General features: G+C 42.9%; 2 protein-coding genes across 2 annotated transcripts; both read left to right on the top strand.

Moving 5' to 3' along the window:
• Positions 1–474: 474 nt before the first annotated feature.
• Positions 475–11,603, top strand: LOC124127148 (lachesin-like). The gene is made up of 5 exons (XM_048380922.1): positions 475–589; positions 7,495–7,818; positions 8,555–8,830; positions 10,754–11,028; positions 11,589–11,603. The coding sequence occupies exons 1-5, from the start codon at positions 526–528 to the stop codon at positions 11,601–11,603; spliced, it is 954 nt and encodes a 317-aa protein (XP_048236879.1). The 5' UTR covers positions 475–525.
• A 1,098-nt stretch (positions 11,604–12,701) lies between these two features.
• On the top strand, positions 12,702–23,422 carry LOC124148304 (synaptogenesis protein syg-2-like). Its single transcript, XM_048380985.1, has 6 exons — positions 12,702–13,044; positions 13,562–13,852; positions 14,308–14,595; positions 16,419–16,508; positions 19,607–19,681; positions 20,118–23,422. The coding sequence occupies exons 1-6, from the start codon at positions 12,933–12,935 to the stop codon at positions 20,285–20,287; spliced, it is 1,026 nt and encodes a 341-aa protein (XP_048236942.1). The 5' UTR covers positions 12,702–12,932; the 3' UTR covers positions 20,288–23,422.
• The last annotated feature ends 1,459 nt before the right edge of the window (positions 23,423–24,881 follow it).

Here is a 24,881-nt window from a genome sequence, read left to right as displayed (position 1 = left end):
CAGTATATCCTGTTATTATTCTGATCAGCAGTATCTACCAGTATTATTGATATGAATATAATATATACAACATATTTTTCAATTGTGTGGTGGACTTGAGATTTATACTCACAAGGAAGTATGTATAAAGAACGCCTTGTCATAAGTTTAACTTAGATGTAACTGGTTTCTTGAATTTATGCCAAATGTACGGGACAATGTTGTCTAACGTAAAGAAACAGGTGGACTCTCTCTGAAAAACGAAATATTGTTAAAAAAACGAAGAAATGTTCTTTGAAAGACCTGATAAAATCCAGCTTTAATTTTGAACCATCACTAAAAACAATAAGGGGCATAACTCTTACTCCGTATTACGTCACACGAACATTGCAAGTCGTAGCCTTTATCGGAAGTGTCCCATCATACAGGAAATACCTAAAGTGGGTTATGTCCGGAACTGTATGTCAGAATTAGAACTGGGATATAAATTGAAATCAGGCTGTTAAAGTTTACTCACGTCAGTGACAATCCGGTTCAGCTATCACCATGGCAGAAATTGGGCTTTTGAGACATCTGTTGTTTCTACTGTTATGTGTTCGGGCCACTCTCTGTGAGTATATTTAAAAGTTTTCCTTGTGAATCTTTCTGTTTATGAGCTTCAGTGTGAAAGACTTAGTTTTCTGAAATTGAGAATAGTGATAATTGCATTGCAGTGAACATGGCACTTAAGTGAAGATAACACTTTGATGGAACGATTGTCTTGATACACAGACTGCTGACTTCCTATTTGCGTTCATTCCACATTTGCAAGGCAAGATAATGACAGATGGTCATTTATGGAGTTAATATCTCTTCTTGCTGTTCGTTATTCTCTTGTTTCGCTATAAGCTGTAAGTTTCTCCAATAAAACGTCAATAGAGACTGTTCATTTCCAAAGCGTCATTATTGTAAGCGTGTATTCTTTCGCTTCCAACAACCATCTCGTAAATTTCAAGAATTTTTTTTGCTGAAGTTGATTTAGTATATAATGATATCTAAATGTATGATAATGAGTTTTATCATATAATGTGTGGGTTTCTCGGCAGGATAAAGCCAACGGATAAAAACGATATCCGTTGGTGTCATATGCGGATAGAGATGCAAATATCAAAGATCAAGTAGGGACTACTTTCACTGTTTAAAAACAAACATGGCGTCGCCCTCGTCATTCGGCGATCGAGTCAGAATTAACCATCGGGAATCTGGATAAACTACAGGGATAATTGCTAACATTATCAAAAGAACAGTCAAATATACTGAACAGCAGTGTCTATATATTGACGTAAAATATGTTTTGGGGGTACGTTTGGTTATATTTTACAAAGACGGAACTACTTTTCAGGTCGCACCTACAAACAATGGTGAAACGTCACTGCGAGTTAATGAGGGAGAATTGACGTTACTTGGTTGTAATGAAATAATTCAATACACAAAAAGTATAAAATAAATAGGATATTTTATGTGCCGAGTGAAACATCATTTTTCTATCACCTCGTGAAAATATCTCCTTTCCCCGTCACGAGATGAGGGAAACATGTTTTTTTACTCGACAAACGGAACATCCTCTACATCTTTGTTATTCTTTGTAAGTATATACAGGTTATCATAAGTGTGTTATGGGAAGATTATTCCCAGGAATAAACAATGTATTCAGCGAGCAAACTGTGTTACTTTCTAAGATGCCGAGTTAAAGACTAACAGTGTGTTTTTTCCGAGAATGGTTTAAAATGAAAGCTGTAATAAGCTATGTCGTACATTGCAAATCCTTGAACACGGCCAACTGACGGGCTGTTACACCTAATTGCCGGCACCGTATCGTTTAGAGACAAAGTTAGCATTTTCGAAATACTAAAACACCACTAATGTGGGTAGTTTGTGGATTACTAAGTCCTATATCTAGTATCCGATCAGTGTGAGATTATCGATAAAACACAGGCAGCAAACAGAAGGATGTGAATTTAAGTTTTTATAAATTTGAATCACGAGAAACGAAATATTCCACAAGTGCATCGTGGGACCGAGCTAACTAACACATGTAAACAGAGCCGACGTTAGGTGACACTGATTATTGGGATTTGAAGTGTTTTCCGTTTCCGAGTGTCTTTTACCAGTGACGTCATCGGACTGAGGCAACTGTTTGCTAAACGTCAAATACTGAGCAACATTTATACATTTGGTTCTGGGTGAGGTGAGGTGAAATTGGGTTTAACGTCGCGTCCAAGATTATTGCACCTATAAAGCGACGTGCATGCACGTGTGTGTGTGTGGCTGTTTGTACTAGTCCGATTTATAGTGCTAGCTCATTGAGATACCATGCCGCAGTTTAACATGAATACCCCACTCAGACACAGTACACTGACTCCGAGCCGACCAGTCCTTGTTTTAGCCCCTTAATGCCGAGCGCCAGACAGAGTAACAACAAGTACAATCTTTTAACGTCTTTTGGTATGACCCGGTCGGGGATCGAACCCCGGACCTTCCGCTCTCCGGGCGGACGCTCTACCACTAGACCACGGACACACATACAGACATACACCCACAACACACATACAGACATACACCCACAACACACATCCAGACATACACCCACAACACACACACAGACATACACCCACAACACACATACAGACATACATACAGACATACACCCACAACACACATACAGACATACACCCACAACACACATACACACATACATACAGACAAACACCCACAACACACATACAGACATACACCCACAACACACATCCAGACATACACCCACAACACACATACAGACAAACACCCACAACACACATACAGACATACACCCACAACACACATACAGGCATACATCCACAACACACATACAGACATACACCCACAACACACATACAGACATACACCCACAACACACATACAGACATACATAGAGACAAACACCCACAACACGCATACAGACATACACCCACAACACACATACAGATATACATAGAGACAAACACCCACAACACACATACAGACATACACCCATAACACACATACAGACATACACCCACAACACACATACAGACATACATAGAGACATACACCCACAACACGCATACAGACATACATCCACAACACACATACAGACATACACCCACAACACACATACAGTTATACATCTACAACACACATACAGACATACACCCACAACACACATACAGACATACACCCACAACACACATACAGACATACATAGAGACAAACACCCACAACACACATACAGACATACACCCACAACACACATACAGACATACACCCACAACACACATCCAGACATACACACACACCACACATACAGACATACATACAGACATATACCAACAACACACATACAGACATACACCCACAACACACATACAGACATACACCCACAACACACATACAGACATACACCCACAATCCACATACAGACATACACCCACAACACACATACAGACATACACCCACAACACACATACAGACATACACCCACAACACACATACAGACATACACCCACAACACACATACAGACATACATACAGACATACACCCACAACACACATCCAGACATACACCCACAACACACATACAGACATACACCCACAACACACATACAGTTATACATCCACAACACACATACAGACATACACCCACAACACACATACAGACATACACCCACAACACACATACAGACATACATAGAGACAAACACCCACAACACACATACAGACATACACCCACAACACACATACAGACATACACCCACAACACACATCCAGACATACACACACACCACACATACAGACATACACCCACAACACACATACAGACATACACCCACAACACACATACAGACATACATACAGACATATACCAACAACACACATACAGACATACACCCACAACACACATACAGACATACACCCACAACACACATACAGACATACACCCACAATCCACATACAGACATACACCCACAACACACATACAGACATACACCCACAACACACATACAGACATACACCCACAACACACATACAGACATACACCCACAACACACATACAGACATACACCCACAACACACATACAGACATACATACAGACATACACCCACAACACACATCCAGACATACACCCACAACACACATACAGACATACACCCACAACACACATACAGACATACATACAGACATACACCCACAACACACATACAGACATACACCCACAACACACATCCAGACATACACCCACAACACACATACAGACATACACCCACAATCCACATACAGACATACACCTACAACACACATACAGACATACACCCACAACACACATACAGACATACACCCACAACACACATACAGACATACACCCACAACACACATACAGACATACACCTACAACACACATACAGACATACACCCACAACACACATACAGACATACACCCACAACACACATACAGACATACACCCACAACACACATCCAGACATACACCCACAACACATATCCAGACATACACCCACAACACACATCCAGACATACACCCACAACACACATCCAGACATACACCCACAACACACATCCAGACATACACCCACAACACACATCCAGACATACACCCACAACACACACACAGACATACACCCACATAGAGTACAGACATACACATCATTTGTAGTATTCTTGAAAATTAAGCATATTAAGCGGTGTTAAACTTATATCTTATTTTGGCAAATTACATAGAGATCATGAATCTATCAATGATATGTCTCTGTTATTATTGGGGTCAGCCTCCATATATCCTACATGGAGTACCCTGACGTGAAGATATCCCCACATATCTTGAAATATTTTATAACATATTAATGTAAAAAGAGAGAGTGTGTAAGGTTTTGACGCTTTTAAGAACTCAGTTGAGACGCCATCTTGTCCTGGAGAAATATTATTAGCAAATTTATCCATGCGAACCATAGAAAGATATGGAGAAGTATGTACGTCAAGAAGAGATGTTTCCCATGTGTACCAGTTGATGTACAAAACTAACAATCAGGCAAGGTTTACCACAGAGTAAGTATTCTTATCACGATATGCTGCACGTGATTTCCAGACTTTACGCACTAATCCTGCACGAGACAAATGGTGCCTGTCGAGTCATGGATCTATGACGTCACATGTGATGCGTTCATGAGCATCGGTTCACACAACATACCAGTGTGGTCGGTTATGCATCGAACCAATCGATATCTGTTGAATATGAGCAAGTCTTCATATATTAACCAAGATGTTTGGTATTCGCGTTTCTTTTGGCAGTGAGTATACTTCCTGATCACTAACATCTATATTTAGTGAAGCTGTGAGCAGAGCTGGTTCGCTTGTACATATGACTAGGGTTTGCTCGCATCACACACAACATTACTCAGATCAAGATTCACCAAATAGCAATAAAAACAAACCTTTTAATTGATGATAGAGTTAAGCGGGCTGACGATGACTTTGGTCGTATTGACGTCCGTCCGCAGGTTTGTGATATGCGGTAGGGCTTAAAACGTCGAGTTTTTGTCACACCCGGTAAGAAGGACATCATGTGTGTCACCGCCCACAGCATTGCGGATGCACTCTACTTGTTTATGTCGGAAGGATATCATGTGTGTCTCCGCCCACAGCATCGCGGATGCGCTCTACTTGTTTATGTCGGAAGGACATCATGTGTGTCTCCGCCCACAGCATCGCGGATGCACTCTACTTGTTTATGTCGGAAGGACATCATATATGTCTCCGCCCACAGCATCGCGGATGCGCTCTACTTGTTTATGTCGGAAGGACATCATGTGTGTCTCTGCCCACAGCATCGCGGATGCGCTCTACTTGTTTATGTCGGAAGGACATCATGTGTGTCTCCGCCCACAGCATTGCGGATGCGCTGTACTTGTTTATGTCGGAAGGACATCATATATGTCTCCGCCCACAGCATCGCGGATGCGCTCTACTTGTTTATGTCGGAAGGACATCATGTCTGTCTCTGCCCACAGCATCGCGGATGCGCTCTACTTGTTTATGTCGGAAGGACATCATGTGTGTCTCCGCCCACAGCATTGCGGATGCGCTGTACTTGTTTATGTCGGAAGGACATCATATATGTCTCCGCCCACAGCATCGCGGATGCGCTCTACTTGTTTATGTCGGAAGGACATCATGTGTGTCTCTGCCCACAGCATCGCGGATACACTCTACTTGTTTATGTCGGAAGGACATCATGTGTGTCTCTGCCCACAGCATCGCGGATGCGCTCTACTTGTTGTGGTCGGAAGGACATCATGTGTGTCTCCGCCCACAGCATCGCGGATACACTCTACTTGTTTATGTCGGAAGGACATCATGTGTGTCTCTGCCCACAGCATCGCGGATACACTCTACTTGTTTATGTCGGAAGGACATCATGTGTGTCTCTGCCCACAGCATCGCGGATGCGCTCTACTTGTTGTGGTCGGAAGGACATCATGTGTGTCTCCGCCCACAGCATTGCGGATGCGCTCTACTTGTTGTGGTTGGAAATAATAAAAGAAACGCCTCTGCTTACATTAATCTTTGCGAGAGCAATTTTGATTTCACAAACAAAGTACATGAATGAGGTGACCTCGACAATATATTTAGGTGAGGTCAGCGGTGTCCTGAAGATCGGCTATGTCATGGCATGCAGGCCTATTGTTGGGGAATGATCACAGAGACACACGCTGTAGAAATGTTTCACTTCGGTGGAACTAAAGAGCAGTGGAAAAGTGTTGAAAAACCCTAATCTTAATCAAAATCTGGAATTCGAAACAACGTTCATCGGATACAACGTAATTTGTAATTCGTTTTCCATGTCCTCTATGGGGCGGTCGGGTAGCCTAGTGGTTAAAGCATTCCTCGTCACGCCGGAGACCTGGGTTCGATCCCGACATGGGTACAATGTGTGAAGCTCAGTTCTGGTGTCCCCCGCCGTGATATTACTGGAATATAGCTAACAGCGGCGTAAAACCATACTCACTCACTCACTCACCCTATGTCCTCTATAATGTAATGGCGGCTGTCAGCGTGATGCTCAGTGATAAGAATTCATTACTGCAATATTCATCAGTATGATAACGTCATTAAGCAGGACATTTCCTCGTGTCAGTATTTAGCTCCCTGTTAAACAAGAATTACAGCTTTAGTTACCTGACAACCAGCTGAAATAATTTATTTAAAATGCTTGCTTGACACGTCTTTACTCATCACGCATAAGAATAGGAGACCTTCGCGGCATCTTCGTACTCATACACAGTAACTATACACTCAAATTAATAGTATTCCATCCATACCACTTGCATATTCGACGAACAACATCATACTTAAAAACTCTCTATTTGATAAAATGGTACATCTGTTTTGACAGACGAACGTAAAACGTTGCATGTTTTCAGTGTAGCATCCCTGTCTTTTCTAGGTGGATCCATTAACATGAAGGGCTCTGGAGTGTATTCCGTTCTGGGGAGTGAGTTCACGTTTACCTGCGAGGTTGTCAATGCGAATGTCGCGGGGTTATTTACATTCAGGATACGTGATAACCTTTCATTTCGATCTGTCTGCCATGTAGCAGTAGACACAGGGCAACAGATAACGGGGAATAACAGGACCCAATGTTCAGATGAAGACGGACAACGACACACGTACACATTGACCATCAGGGATGTTTCTCGGGATGACTCTACTGATTGGCAGTGCCAGGGAGGAGGGATGAGGAGCAACACGGTTACTTTGGATGTGCGATGTAAGTATGGCAAATACAGGTACCCCTGTATAACACTAAGTCATCCCCTGTTACAACAGAGCCCCAGTAACTTTGCTGTTTGTTTGTTTTTTGTTTGATGTTTAACACTCAGCAATATGACGGAGGTCTGTAAATAATCGAGTCTGGACCAGACAATCAACCACGTCAACGAGCATGACCAACCGAGCCATCAAGAGGTATGAAAGCTCAACGTAAAGATCATAGCGTGTGTACATGTAGCAGTGCACTTCATGCTGACATGGATGAGTCATATTTAATCATTCCCTCTACCATACTAGTCTACCCGTGAAGATCCGGGGTAGAATAGGTCTTCATCAACCGATGCTTGCCGTAAAAGGTGACAATGCTTGTCGTAAGAGGCGTGTAACGGGATCGGGTGGTCAGGCTCGCTGACTTGGTTGATGCATGTCAACATATCCCAATTGCGTAGATCGATGCTCATGATGTCAATCACTGGATTGTCTGATCGAGACTCAATTATTTATAGACCGCCGTTATATAGCTGAAACATGGCTGAGTGCGGCGTAAAATAACAAACCAGCCAACCAGCCTTCAATTAGGTTCATATGGAGGATCTATCATTTGACTGCAGAGGGCAGACCACGTTGAACCGAAATTCTCACGGCTTCACTCACATGTACGCCTGGACTTATTCAATAACTTCCGGTTCATGTATAGCGCCTCCTGATTTATATAGAATGAAGCATTATTGCAGATCCTCCAAAAGTTGCAATACAGGCCGTGAAGCCATGCTCTGGACTAACCTTCCTGGTCGACGAATCCAATGTGTCCCTCAACTGCACTGTCAAGGGAGGTAACCCTGCACCCACCACCTTCACTTGGTACCACGGAGATGTCGTGTTGAAGAGTGGGGCCGATCAGATCTACACCCTCGACCGTGTGGCGAGATCCAATCAGGGGAAGTACAGATGCACGGCAGATAATGGCATATCGCCTCCGGGACAGGCTAATGTGAAAGTCACCGTCCATTGTAAGTACTGGATGTTGATTAAGTATCTGATATAAGCAGATAAATGTACTCCCTTCTTTGTTCAATAGAACTATCACTGAAGAGTTAACTTTGACATGATTGATATACAGTTCCTTCATTCATTTTTGAGAGTGGAATGTCGGTGATTCGATCCTACGACCACGTCATACCAAAAAGACGTTAAAAGATGGTACTTGTTGTTACCCTGCCTCGCGGTCGGCATTACCGACTGTGGATAACAGTCAGTATACTGTGTCTGGGTGGGGTATCAATGTTTAACTGCGGCATGGCAGAAGCACACACACAATCGGGGACCCCCCCCCCCCCCCCCCCCCACGCACGCACACATTTCGACACACAGGCACACACACAGGCACACACACAGGCATACACACAAAAACACACATGCGTGCATGCACGTCGCCATTTCGCCTCACCTCATTCATTTGTCTGGGACATCTTATGTAATAACACTGAAGTCATATTGTAATTTCACTGAAGTCATATTGTAATAACACTAAAGCTATATTGTAATAACACTGAAGTCATATTGTTATAACACTGAAGCTATATTGTAACCACAATGAGGTCATATTAAAGCCATATTGTAATAATACTGAAGTCATATTGATGCCATGTTGTTAATATACTGAAGCCATATTGTAATAATACTGAAGTCATATTGAAGCCATATTGTAATAGTACTGAAGTCATATTGAAGCCATATTGGTATAATACTGAAGTCATTTGAAGCCGCATTGTAATCACACTGAAGTCATATTGAAGCCATATTGTAATAACACTGAAGTCATATTGAAGCCATATTGTAATCAATCTGAAGCTATATTGTAATCACACTGAAGCCATATTGGTTTGTTTATTGTTTAACGCTGCACTCAGCAATATTCCAGCTATATGACGGCTGTCTGTAAATAATCGCGTCTGGACCAGACAATCCAGTGATTAATATCATGAGCATCAATCCACGCAATTGGGATTGATGACATGGGTCAACCAAGTCAACGAGCCTGACCTACAGATCCCGTTAGTCGCCTTTTACGACAAGCGTAGTCACCTTTTACGGCAAGCATGGGTTGCTGAAGACCTATTCTACCCGGGAATCTTCACGGGTCTGAAGACATTATGTAATAACACTGAAGCTATATTGTAATCACAGTGAAGTCATATTGAAGCCACATTGTATTAATACTGAAGTCATATTGAAGCCATATTGTAATAACACTGAAGTCATATTGTAATAACACTGAAATCCGTATTGTTATAATGCTGAAGTCATATTGTAATAACACTGAAGTGGTATTGTTATAATGCTGAAGTCATATTGTAATTACACTGAAGTCGTATTGTTATACCGCTGAAGTCATATTGTAATAACACTGAAGCTATATCGTAATCACACTGAAGTCATTTTGAATCCATATTGTAATAACACTGAAGTCGTATTGTTATAATGCTGAAGTCATATTGTAATAACACTGAAGCTATATTGTTATCATGCTGAAGTCATATTGTTATAACACTGAAGTTATATTGTTATAATGCTGAAGTCATATTTTAATAACACTGAAGTCGTATTGTTATAATGCTGACGTCACTGTAGAATAACATGCATCATCTTCTGAACATAACACGAGGAATCAGTGGTACTCATCTCAGCACACACCACTTTATTATAGGAGTGAGTGAGTGAGTTTGGTTTTACGCCGCTTTTAGCAATATTCCAGCAATATCACGGCGGGGGACACCAGAAATGGGCTTCACACATTGTACCCATGTCGGGAATCGAACCCGGGTCTTCGGCGTGACGAGCGAACGCTTTAACCACAAGGCTACCCCACCGCCCCTTATTGTAGGACTGCGACCAGTGTGACAAATATTCTACATCTCAATTCCACATTTTAGATCCACCTTTCGTGCACATGGACGGTACCAGGAGAGTGGTCAACGAGTCTGATGATTTGACCATCCACTGTGCAGCAGAAGCAAACCCGGAAGTGACGTCAATAGTTTGGACAAAGAAAGGTGTAGGCGGTTTCATCTCTGCCAATGGGACGCTTCATATAAAGAACATACGTAAGACTGATGCAGGAGTATATGTCTGCACAGCCACCAACACAGTCACACCGTGCAGGGGAAAACCACAGAAGAAACGCTCATCTTTGTCTGTGAGCCTGGAGGTAACTATTGTAAGATATTAATGTTTTAAGCAATTGTTAAGTACACTCATTGCAACAAGGTTTAAAGCACCCCCCATTCACCCCCTACAAACACACTCTCCCCCCCCCCCCCCCCCCCCCCCCCCACACACACACACACACACACACACACGCCGCTATATGAGAGCAATGATCGTGGACGCGACGTTAAACCCCCCTTTCACCAAACCTCATGAAAAAGGGGAGTACACCTATTAGTTAATGTCACTGTGTCTGAGGTATTATTTTTTAAGTATTCTGACCAGTTTGGCATATATGGCTGCACAATAACTATATAGGTATGATATATTAAGATATGACATAATTATTCTATTGTATTGGTTAAAATATAAAAATATTCTTTCAGCAGACATTTCTTATGTTCATGGAAACATACTAGTATATGTTACTCATGTATTAATATAGAATAATAATAATAATAATAATAATAATAATCGTAGAAACGTCACACGAGATATGTTTATATCAATGATAACTTGTTCATTGGTGAAATTATTAATAATCATATTGTGGTGTTTAAGATGCTCCTCGCATAGAACATTTTGGTGTCACTGAACACTGAAGCTATATTGTAACCACAATGAAGTCATATTAAAGCCATATTGTAAAAACACTGAAGTCATAATGAAGCCATGTTGTTAATATACTGAAGCCATATTGTAATAATACTGAAGTCATATTGAAGCCATGTTGTTAATATACTGAAGCCATATTGTAATAATACTGAAGTCATATTGAAGCCATATTGTAATAACACTGAAGTCATATTGAAGCCATGTTGGTAATATACTGAAGTCATATTGTAATAATACTGAAGTCATATTGAAGCCATATTGTAATAACACTGAAGTCAAATTGAAGCCATATTGGTATAATACTGAAGTCATTTGAAGCCGCATTGTAATCACACTGAAGTCATATTGAAGCCATATTGTAATAACACTGTAGTCATATTGAAGCCATATTGTAATAACACTGAAGTCATATTGAAGCCATGTTGTTAATAAACTGAAGCCATATTGTAATAATACTGAAGTCATATTGAAGCCATATTGTAATAACACTGAAGTCATATTGAAGCCATGTTGTTAATATACTGAAGCCATATTGTAATAATACTGAAGTCATATTGAAGCCATATTGTAATATCACTGAAGTTATATTGAAGCCATGTTGTTAATATACTGAAGTCATATTGTAATAATACTGAAGTCATATTGAAGCCATATTGTAATATCACTGAAGTTATATTGAAGCCATATTGGTATAATACTGAAGTCATTTGAAGCCGCATTGTAATCACACTGAAGTCATATTGAAGCCATATTGTAATAACACTGAAGTCATATTGAAGCCATATTGTTATAACACTGAAGTCATATTGAAGCTGTTGATATCAATGATAACTTGTTCATTGATGAAATTATTAATAATCATATTGTGGTGTTTAAGATGCTCCTCGCATAGAACATTTGGGTGTCACGTTAGGGAGCAGAACCAGGCACGTAAGGGAACACGACAACGTGACAATGTGACAATGTAGTGTGAAGCCAGAAGTAAAACTGATTCTTTATAACTATTAGAAAATATAACTCCATTATAAATGAGAGTTGAGATAAGTGTATAGTAATAACAACATGGTTCATTAATGAAATTATTGTGGTGTTTAAGATGCTCCTCGTATAGAATACTTTGGTGTCACGTCTGGGGACAGAACCGTGACCGTGACGGAACACGACAACGTGACACTGCAGTGTAACATCAGCAGTTATCCGGCTTCTACTATAGAGATCAGGAACAAGACCTCCAGCATAGGAAGAAGGAAGATCAGCAACTATAACCCAGTGCGGAGTTACAAACAAACAATGAAAGCGATGCTACTGGATGTGTCCTGCCAGGAAGGGGGGGAATACACCTGCTCGGCCGGGAACTTGATCGGAAAAGCTACCCCACAGACTGTGTTATTACAAGTCACTTGTAAGTAACATGTTTTTCAAAATAAGTTTCTTGATATTGCTGTTCATATATAGCACAATAGGTCTTGAGCAACCCATGCTTGCCGTAAAAGGCGACTAACGGGATCGGGTGGTCAGACTCACTGACTTGGTTGATGCATGCATCGGTCCCAATTGCGTGGACCGATGTTCATGATCAATGTCAATCACTGGATTGTCTGGTCAAGACTCGATAAGTTACAGACCTCCGTCATATAGCTGGAATATTGCTGAGTGCGTCGTTTAACAACAAACAAACAAACAAACAAACAAACATTCAATTTCCTTCTTTGAAACTTTGGGGGACCAATCACACATGTTTCAAGATTCACATTGATCAATATATTTGCTTAAATTATGATTTAAATGTTTTATCATCATCATTATCTTTTTTCGGGTTTAAATAAAGTGGAAATCAAAACGAATGGCACTTTAAGATCAGGTTATCTGCCATATTTCTTGTTTGATTTATGTCATGTCGGCATCCATTGTTTATTCAGGTGCCCCAAGGCGATATTCATCTTCATCTGACAATCTGGTGTTTGCTTCAAATCTGCACGAAAACGCAACACTAAGTTTGACCGTCATAGCCTTCCCACCGCCAACCTTCAAGTGGAGGAAAAGGCCAGACTCGAGACCAATCAATACCACTGAAGTGAGCACTGAGGGCGTCCTTGTGACAGGAAGTATCACCATTTTGGATGTCAAGGAAGACGACTTTTTGAACTACACTGTCAACGTGGAAAACACAGAAGGCCAATTGGAAGTGAAGATAGCTCTGGTTTCCAAATGTTAGTTAGTTTTTTTTATAAAACATACTTCTTAAAAGGCAGGATAAATGTATACAAATGAATTGAGTGATTCATAAGTACATTTTTTTGGTAAATATGTTTCGAAAACAGTTTTGAGAAAAATATATTGTGCAGTTGTTTTAAAAATGTTAGTTTGAGTTAGGTGAAAATACAATATTGTCAGATATCGCGTCATCATGCAGGTACAAATTCATCCAATGGGACATTACATAGCAAGTAGGTCACAACTGACTGTGATATTTTCAATAATCAACCAAACCAAGTTGTGATGTAGTTGGTAAACGCATTGTCTACTTATGCAAGTGACTGTCATCATATTGCGAAGAAGAATTTAACAGAGTCAGTTTTTCTTTTCTGTACAAGTGCATATGCTGGCTACACTGTTTCTACCATAACGTAAAGCAATGTATCTAATTTACCCGCATTGTTTTCAGCCACGCCAAACATACCAAGCAGCCTGAAAGCGACAAGCACCGGCCCACGTTCGGTAACACTGCAGTGGGAGAAAGCGTTCAATGGTGGCGCCACACAGAGTTTCAACATACAGTACAGAGAACCTGGTGGGCAATGGACCACGCATCCAACCAGGCCGAGTGAGGACGAAGCCCCTCAACTGGATATTGATGACCTCGAACCTGGAACACTGTACCAAATTCGGATGAATGCTCTGAATGATTATGGCTCCAGCAGCTACACCTCCGTCACAGTGACCACAGATACGGGTATGGACTTCAGCAACCCATGTTTGTCGTAAGAGGCGACTATGCTGGTCGTTAGAGGCGACTATGCTTGTCGTAAGAGGCGACTATGCTTGCCGTAAGATCCGACTGACGGGATCGGGTGGTCAGGTTCGCTGACTTGGTTGATGCATGTCATCGTATCCCAATTGCGTGGATCGATGCTCATGATGTCAATCACTGGATTGTCAGTCACATACGCTGTCACATATGGCTGAGTGCGGCGTTAAACAACAAACCAAACCAAAACAAAAGTTTCATGGGGATGCCATTTGTCACATCCGTTAGCTTTAAAGACTCGGGATCCCATTCAGATTTGAAAGTTGTGTAGTTTTAAGTGCATCATCTCCTATATTGAGAGTAAATATCTCCTTCGAAGAGATTTATCAAACATTTAAAACAAACCGAAACGAAAATGTACAGATCACAATAATATCTTGATCCTCTTTTCCTGTTTCAACAATTCCTCCCGAGGATTTTATAAGTACACATTGTATCCAAGGCTGTCAATGCATCAATGTTCAATTAACCGAGTATAGTCCAAAATGTTATGTTATTTGTATCCTGGAGGTTCTCGTTCTTCATGTATCTACACGTATCTGTTATGGTATACAGTTAACTACGTTTATAACGAACACGCTTATAACGAACTGATTGATATGACGAACTTATTTTGTTTGTCCCGACCATTATCTGTACATGTGTTGTATATGCTCATAACAAACTACGGTTATAACGAACTAAAATTAGTGGTCCCTTTGAGTTCGTTATAACTGTAGTTTACTGTTTTTGCCATTTTAGCCTGATTTCTTATAATAAAGTTGGGGATTTAGCCACAGAGGTTCAGATACATTTTCACCGGTATTGTCAAAGTACACCTCTTATATTATAATATCTTTCCAGTAAGGATCATCTCTATCATGAACCTTGTTCCTCTTGGCCCCCAGCCTACCAATATCTCTGACCGCCTCCGTGGTCTAGTGGTAGAACGTCCGCCCGGAGAGTGGAAGGTCCGGGGTTCGATCCCAGGCCGCGTCATACCAAAAGACGTTAAAAGATGGTACTTGTTGTTATCCTGTCTGACGCCCGGCATTAACAAGGACTGGTCGGCTCGGAGTCAGTATACTGTGTCTGAGTGGGGTATTCATGTTAAAACTGCGGCATGGTATCTCAGTGTGCTAACACTATAAATTGGCTTTAGTCCGGACTAGTACAAGCAGCCACACACACACCCCCCCCCCCCCCCCCCCCCACACACACACACACACACACACACACCCACACCCACACACCCACACACCCGCACACACACACACACACACACACACACACACACACACACACACACACACACACACACACACACACACACACACACACACACACACACACACACACACACACACACACACACACACACACGTCGCTATATAAGTGCAATAATCTTGGACGCGACGTTCAACCCCTTTCACCTCAACTCACCACCATTATCTCCTATTGCTGTTTAAAGGATGCAAAATGTTTTTAACATATGTGATCAGATTGCTCATTTTAAGTCACCAGCATCACATCGGAGTCCTTCAAATTGTTTAATGAGGTAACAGAATCTTATCACGCCTGAAACTCATTACGGGGGTTTGGGAGGGAAGTTAGTATGTGAATAAAAGTAGAGAGCGTTTTAAGAATGATTGGCAAATTTCTCTTTCTCCAAGTAGATTTGTAGCAGTGTGGAACACGTGATTTGATTTTGATGCATACTTTATCTGCATAGGTGTGTAACACTTGGCTGCTGCCTACTCTATTTGCAGCAACCACTTCAGGTGTGCCCGTGTACGTTGTGGTCATCGCGTGTGTGGCGTCAGTGCTCCTCACAGCGGCTGTGTACACTGTTGTGTTGTGTAAGTATTTTACAAACACCATGGGTGCGTGCGTGAGTGCGTGCGTGCGTGCATGCGTGCGTGAGTGAGTGAGTGAGTCTAAAAGCCTCATAATTTAAATTTAATATACATACTATCAATAACAGATTATTATTTACGTATTGTTATTTGCATATTAATATATGTGTTTTCGGATTGAGAGATATGAAATTTGAAACAAAGCAGGCAAAATTGACAAAAGAGACCTCTCAAAACAGGAAACTATTTTTGCATTTACGACAACTTTCTGATAAAACAGGTTAGGAAAACCCGCCAGATGAATATATCTCTGAATCTAGATTAGTCTTCACCAAATTAACATTTTGTGTATATTCGTCTTCTATAAGTATTACAATGAATATGCTTGTCCAATGACATATATCCTTCATATCAAATTATAAAACTATATACTAGCCACAGAAAGAAACTGTGCACGGAGAAAATATAGATATAAGGACACGCCGTCCATATATGAAATATAGGTTTGAGCACAGCAATTATTGGAGACATTCAAACGCTCATGCACGTGCCATGCGATATGACGTCATTGATGGGGGCCTATGGACGTGCAATGTGTTACTGCACGTGCACCCTGTGCAGCTGTACACAGCATGTGCAACTCAAAATTCGCTGTCACTTTGGAAAGCATGATCTGTGGCCATTCAAAAATTCAAAACTTCTCAGGCGCAGACACAAGCATATCACAAGCAAATCATGCCAAGATTGACAGCTGCACAGCGTCATGAAGCCATTGGAATGATCCGAGCGGGAATGAGGCAACAACAGGTGGCAACACATTTCCAATGCCATCGTAACACGATATCGGCATTGGTGAGGCGTTATCAGAACACAAATGACGTTGCCGACCACCCACGTTCAGGACGTCCCCGAGTAACGACGCCAAGACAGGACAGATGGATTCGAGTTACACATCTCCGACACAGGTTCCAAACGGCAGTAACGACGTCCCAGACAATTCCTCGACTCTGCCGTATCCATCCCAACACTGTCAGGAATCGTTTACGTCAGTACGGAATTCGACCACGACGCCCTGCCATACGTCCCATCCTGACACACCGTCATCGCGTCAACCGTCTAAGATGGTGTCGAAATCATGTTCGCCAACCTCGAATATGGTGGAGAAATGTTGTCTTTACAGATGAATCGAGGTTCAACATTTCCCACAGTGACGGGCGCCAACGTGTCTACCGGCGTTTTGGAGAACGTTATGCACGCAATTGTATTGTGGAGAGGGATCGTTTTGGAGGTGGCTCTGTGATGATTTGGGGTGGGATAACAGCACGGCACCGAACCCCTTTGGTGGTTGTTCAGGGCAATCACACCGGTGTTGGCTACAGAGATCAGATTCTGAGGCCTGTGGTCATTCCTTTCCTGAAACGTCACGGCCCGGGATTGACATTTCAACAGGACAAAGCTCGTCCTCACACGGCTAGGGTCGCGATGAATTTCCTTCACCATAACAATGTCATGTTACTGCCATGGCCTGCAAATTCTCCAGAACTCTCCCCAATAGAGCATGTATGGGATGAAATGGAGCGCCGTCTGCGTCGTCTTCCTCATCCTCCAGATAACGTCCGTGACTTGGCACAGGATTTGAGGAGGATATGGCAGGCCATTCCCCAGGCCTTCCGTGCCCATTTGGTGGACTCCATGCGTCGCCGATGCACTGCTGTGATTCACGCACAGGGTGGTCATACCCGTTATTGGCTTTGTGACTTTGTCGTTTGACCCCCTACTCCATTTTGATCTTCTGACGTCATCGTAACAGATGTTGTTCAGGTCCCGTTGACATTTTCTAATGGTCCGATCATTCAGCTGCTACAGCGTCTGCATCATTTTGTTCTTGCTGTGTTGTATTTCAATCCAGAATATATTTTCTCCGTGCACAGTTTCTTTATGTGGCTAGTATATTTGAATAGATGTATTACTTTGGACTTCTTTGAGACGTGAGAACAGAAACACTTAACCATTGATCAATTTTAAGTGAGTCACAACCATCTCTCCTATAAGGAATATATATATATATATATATATATATATATGTGTGTGTGTGTGTGTGTGTGTGTGTGTGTGTGTGTTTGTTTGTGTGTGTGTTTGATTGTGTCTGTGTGTTTGTGTGTGTGTGTTAGTGTGTGTGTATGTGTTTGTTTGTGTGTGTGTCTGTTTGTGTGTGTGTGTTTGTGTGTGTGTGTTGTGAGTGTGTGTGTTTATGTGTGTGTCTTGTGAGTGTGTGTTTTTGTGTGTGTTTTTGTGTGTGTATGTGTGTGTGTGTGTTTATGTGTGTGTGTGTGTTGTGAGTGCTGTGTTTGTGTGTGTTTCTGTGTGTGTGAGTGTGTGAGTATTTGTTTGTGTGTGTGTTTGTGTGTGTGTTTGTGTGTATGTGTTTGTGTGTGTGTGTGTTTGTTTGTGTGCGTGTGTTTGTGTGTGTGTTAGTGTGTGTGTATGTGTTTGTTTGTGTGTGTGTTTGTTTGTGTGTGTGTGTTGTGAGTGTGTGTGTGTGTTTATGTGTGTGTGTGTTGTGAGTGTTTGTGTGTGTTTGTGAGTGTGTGTGTGTGTTGTGAGTGTGTGTGTTTGTGTGTGTGTTAGTGTGTGTGTATGTGTTTGTTTGTGTGTGTGTCTGTCTGTGTGTGTGTGTGTGTTTGTGTGTGTGTGTGTTTGTGTGTGTGTGTGTGTGTTGTGAGTGTGTGTTTGTGTGTGTGTGTGTGTGTTTATGTGTGTGTGTTGTGAGTGTTTGTGTTTGTGTGTGTTTGTGTGTGTGTGTGTGTTTGTGTGTGTGTGTTGTGAGTGTGTGTGTTTGTGTGTGTGTGTTGTGAGTGTGTGTGTGTTTGTGCGTGCGTGCGTGCGTGCGTGCGTGCGTGCGTGTGTGTGTGTGTTCCATTCAAAGCTTATATAGGTCTTCAGCAACCCATGCTTGCCGTAAACGGTGACTATGCCTGTCGTAAGAGGCGACAAACGGGATCGGGTGGTCAGGCTCGCTGACTTGGTTGATGCATGTCATCGTATCCCAATTGCGTGGATCGATGCTCATGATGTCAATCACTGGATTGTGTGTGTTTCAGGCACAAAGGCCAAGTGTCAATCCCAGACCTTGACAAGCGCGGAAGCTGAGGGTGACAACAAAACTACCAGAGAAGGTGAGGAATTTACCCGTTTTCCGAATGACCAACACATCTGCTCCCAATGTCCATAAAATACATTTAAAAAAGTTTACAATATGTTCTAAAAGAATATAATTGAAATTATATTATTTGACGATGTCTATAGTTATTTTTAACAAAATAACACCCCTTTGGGATTCCGGGTAGATAATGCCCCCAGCAACACATTCTAGGCATAGAACTATATAGACCGGGTGACCATTCTCGGTGATGTGGTCGATGCTGTGTCATCGTACTCCGATGGCGTGATCATAAAATAAATCACAAGTTATATGCTTGATGTCCTGGATAATGGGTTATGAGTTCACAACAATCTTTGGCTCTTCTTTTCACCGCCCTAGTATGCTCTGAAGCACTGAATGAATATTGAATGGTCGGCCTCTAACGCTAGGAAAATGTTTTTCTCGTTCAGATGAGAACAAGGGGAAGGATCTATATACCTCACTGATCCCTGTCAAGGATGCGTATGAAAACATTAACATCGACAACCAACCACGACCTTCAACGTCAACACCGGCAGCATCAGCAGAGTCGCCGTCGTCTGATCCTTATTACTCAGTCATTAAAGATACCACCCTGTGATACACGTCACCCGCCGACAAGACTCTTTTCATGACGTCATTGGTAGCACTGTACACAACAGACTCTGTGTTGTCACCAGCTTATCATGGCGTCTTTGGTAGCACTGTACACTACAGACTCTGTGTTGTCATCAGCTTATCATGGCGTCACTGGTAGCACTGTACACAACAGACTCTGTGTTGTCACCAGCTTATCATGGCGTCATTGGTAGCACTGTACACTACAGACTCTGTGTTGTCACCAGCTTATCATGGCGTCTTTGGTAGCACTGTACACAACAGACTCTGTGTTGTCACCAGCTTATCATGGCGTCTTTGGTAGCACTGTACACAACAGACTCTGTGTTGTCACCAGCTTATCATGGCGTCTTTGGTAGCACTGTGCACTACAGACTCTGTGTTGTCACCAGCTTATCATGGCGTCACTGGTAGCACTGTACACTACAGACTCTGTGCTGACACCAGCTTATCATGGCGTCATTGGTAGCACTGTACACTACAGACTCTGTGTTGTCACCAGCTTATCATGGCGTCATTGGTAGCACTGTACACTACAGACTCTGTGTTGTCACCAGCTTATCATGGCGTCTTTGGTAGCACTGTACACTACAGACTCTGTGTTGTCACCAGCTTATCATGGCGTCATTGGTAGCACTGTACACTACAGACTCTGTGTTGTCACCAGCTTATCATGGCGTCAATGGTAGCACTGTACACTACAGACTCTGTGCTGTCACCAGCTTATCATGGCGTCACTGGTAGCACTGTACACAACAGACTCTGTGTTGTCACCAGCTTATCATGGCGTCATTGGTAGCCCTGTACACTACAGACTCTGTGTTGTCACCAGCTTATCATGGCGTCAATGGTAGCACTGTACACTACAAACTATGTGTTGTCACCAGCTTATCATGGCGTCATTGGTAGCTCTGTACACTACAGACTCTGTGTTGTCACCAGCTTATCATGGCGTCATTGGTAGCACTGTACACTACAGACTCTGTGTTGTCACCAGCTTATCATGGCGTCTTTGGTAGCACTGTACACTACAGTCTCTGTGTTGTCACCAGCTTATCATGGCGTCACTGGTAGCACTGTACACAACAGACTCTGTGCTGACTCCAGCTTATCATGGCGTCATTGGTAGCCCTGTACACAACAGACTCTGTGCTGACTCCAGCTTATCATGGCGTCATTGGTAGCACTGTACACTACAGACTCTGTGTTGTCACCAGCTTATCATGGCGTCAATGGTAGCACTGTACACAACAGACTCTGTGTTGTCACCAGCTTATCACGGCGTCATTGGTAGCACTGTACACTACAGTCTCTGTGTTGTCACCAGCTTATCATGGCGTCACTGGTAGCTCTGTACACTACAGACTCTGTGTTGTCACCAGCTTATCATGGCGTCATTGGTAGCACTGTACACTACAGACTCTGTGTTGTCACCAGCTTATCATGGCGTCAATGGTAGCACTGTACACTACAAACTATGTGTTGTCACCAGCTTATCATGGCGTCATTGGTAGCTCTGTACACTACAGACTCTGTGTTGTCACCAGCTTATCATGGCGTCATTGGTAGCACTGTACACTACAGACTCTGTGTTGTCACCAGCTTATCATGGCGTCTTTGGTAGCACTGTACACTACAGACTCTGTGTTGTCACCAGCTTATCATGGCGTCATTGGTAGCACTGTACACTACAGACTCTGTGTTGTCACTAGCTTATCATGGCGTCAATGGTAGCACTGTACACTACAGACTCTGTGCTGTCACCAGCTTATCATGGCGTCTTTGGTAGCACTGTACACAACAGACTCTGTGTTGTCACCAGCTTATCATGGCGTCATTGGTAGCCCTGTACACTACAGACTCTGTGTTGTCACCAGCTTATCATGGCGTCAATGGTAGCACTGTACACTACAAACTATGTGTTGTCACCAGCTTATCATGGCGTCATTGGTAGCTCTGTACACTACAGACTCTGTGTTGTCACCAGCTTATCATGGCGTCATTGGTAGCACTGTACACTACAGACTCTGTGTTGTCACCAGCTTATCATGGCGTCTTTGGTAGCACTGTACACTACAGTCTCTGTGTTGTCACCAGCTTATCATGGCGTCACTGGTAGCACTGTACACAACAGACTCTGTGCTGACTCCAGCTTATCATGGCGTCATTGGTAGCCCTGTACACAACAGACTCTGTGCTGACTCCAGCTTATCATGGCGTCATTGGTAGCACTGTACACTACAGACTCTGTGTTGTCACCAGCTTATCATGGCGTCAATGGTAGCACTGTACACAACAGACTCTGTGTTGTCACCAGCTTATCACGGCGTCATTGGTAGCACTGTACACTACAGTCTCTGTGTTGTCACCAGCTTATCATGGCGTCATTGGTAGCACTGTACACTACAGACTCTGTGTTGTCACCAGCTTATCATGGCGTCAATGGTAGCACTGTACACTACAAACTATGTGTTGTCACCAGCTTATCATGGCGTCATTGGTAGCTCTGTACACTACAGACTCTGTGTTGTCACCAGCTTATCATGGCGTCATTGGTAGCACTGTACACTACAGACTCTGTGTTGTCACCAGCTTATCATGGCGTCTTTGGTAGCACTGTACACTACAGACTCTGTGTTGTCACCAGCTTATCATGGCGTCATTGGTAGCACTGTACACTACAGACTCTGTGTTGTCACCAGCTTATCATGGCGTCAATGGTAGCACTGTACACTACAGACTCTGTGCTGTCACCAGCTTATCATGGCGTCTTTGGTAGCACTGTACACAACAGACTCTGTGTTGTCACCAGCTTATCATGGCGTCATTGGTCGCCCTGTACACTACAGACTCTGTGTTGTCACCAGCTTATCATGGCGTCAATGGTAGCACTGTACACTACAAACTATGTGTTGTCACCAGCTTATCATGGCGTCATTGGTAGCTCTGTACACTACAGACTCTGTGTTGTCACCAGCTTATCATGGCGTCATTGGTAGCACTGTACACTACAGACTCTGTGTTGTCACCAGCTTATCATGGCGTCATTGGTAGCACTGTACACTACAGACTCTGTGTTGTCACCAGCTTATCATGGCGTCAATGGTAGCACTGTACACTACAGACTCTGTGCTGTCACCAGCTTATCATGGCGTCACTGGTAGCACTGTACACAACAGACTCTGTGTTGTCACCAGCTTATCATGGCGTCATTGGTAGCCCTGTACACTACAGACTCTGTGTTGTCACCAGCTTATCATGGCGTCAATGGTAGCACTGTACACTACAAACTATGTGTTGTCACCAGCTTATCATGGCGTCATTGGTAGCTCTGTACACTACAGACTCTGTGTTGTCACCAGCTTATCATGGCGGCATTGGTAGCACTGTACACTACAGACTCTGTGTTGTCACCAGCTTATCATGGCGTCTTTGGTAGCACTGTACACTACAGTCTCTGTGTTGTCACCAGCTTATCATGGCGTCACTGGTAGCACTGTACACAACAGACTCTGTGCTGACTCCAGCTTATCATGGCGTCATTGGTAGCCCTGTACACAACAGACTCTGTGCTGACTCCAGCTTATCATGGCGTCATTGGTAGCACTGTACACTACAGACTCTGTGTTGTCACCAGCTTATCATGGCGTCACTGGTAGCACTGTACACAACAGACTCTGTGTTGTCACCAGCTTATCACGGCGTCATTGGTAGCACTGTACACTACAGTCTCTGTGTTGTCACCAGCTTATCATGGCGTCACTGGTAGCTCTGTACACTACAGACTCTGTGTTGTCACCAGCTTATCATGGCGTCATTGGTAGCACTGTACACTACAGACTCTGTGTTGTCACCAGCTTATCATGGCGTCAATGGTAGCACTGTACACTACAAACTATGTGTTGTCACCAGCTTATCATGGCGTCATTGGTAGCTCTGTACACTACAGACTCTGTGTTGTCACCAGCTTATCATGGCGTCATTGGTAGCACTGTACACTACAGACTCTGTGTTGTCACCAGCTTATCATGGCGTCTTTGGTAGCACTGTACACTACAGACTCTGTGTTGTCACCAGCTTATCATGGCGTCATTGGTAGCACTGTACACTACAGACTCTGTGTTGTCACCAGCTTATCATGGCGTCAATGGTAGCACTGTACACTACAGACTCTGTGCTGTCACCAGCTTATCATGGCGTCTTTGGTAGCACTGTACACAACAGACTATGTGTTGTCACCAGCTTATCATGGCGTCATTGGTAGCCCTGTACACTACAGACTCTGTGTTGTCACCAGCTTATCATGGCGTCAATGGTAGCACTGTACACTACAAACTATGTGTTGTCACCAGCTTATCATGGCGTCATTGGTAGCTCTGTACACTACAGACTCTGTGTTGTCACCAGCTTATCATGGCGTCATTGGTAGCACTGTACACTACAGACTCTGTGTTGTCACCAGCTTATCATGGCGTCTTTGGTAGCACTGTACACTACAGTCTCTGTGTTGTCACCAGCTTATCATGGCGTCACTGGTAGCACTGTACACAACAGACTCTGTGCTGACTCCAGCTTAT

Source organism: Haliotis rufescens, unplaced genomic scaffold, assembly GCF_023055435.1.
Source record: "Haliotis rufescens isolate VD_foot unplaced genomic scaffold, xgHalRufe1.0.p SCAF_34, whole genome shotgun sequence".
NCBI classification, from domain to species: Eukaryota; Metazoa; Mollusca; class Gastropoda; order Lepetellida; family Haliotidae; genus Haliotis; species Haliotis rufescens.
The sequence above is the reverse complement of the archived record's forward strand: the minus strand, read 5'-3'. Positions and strand labels throughout refer to the sequence as shown.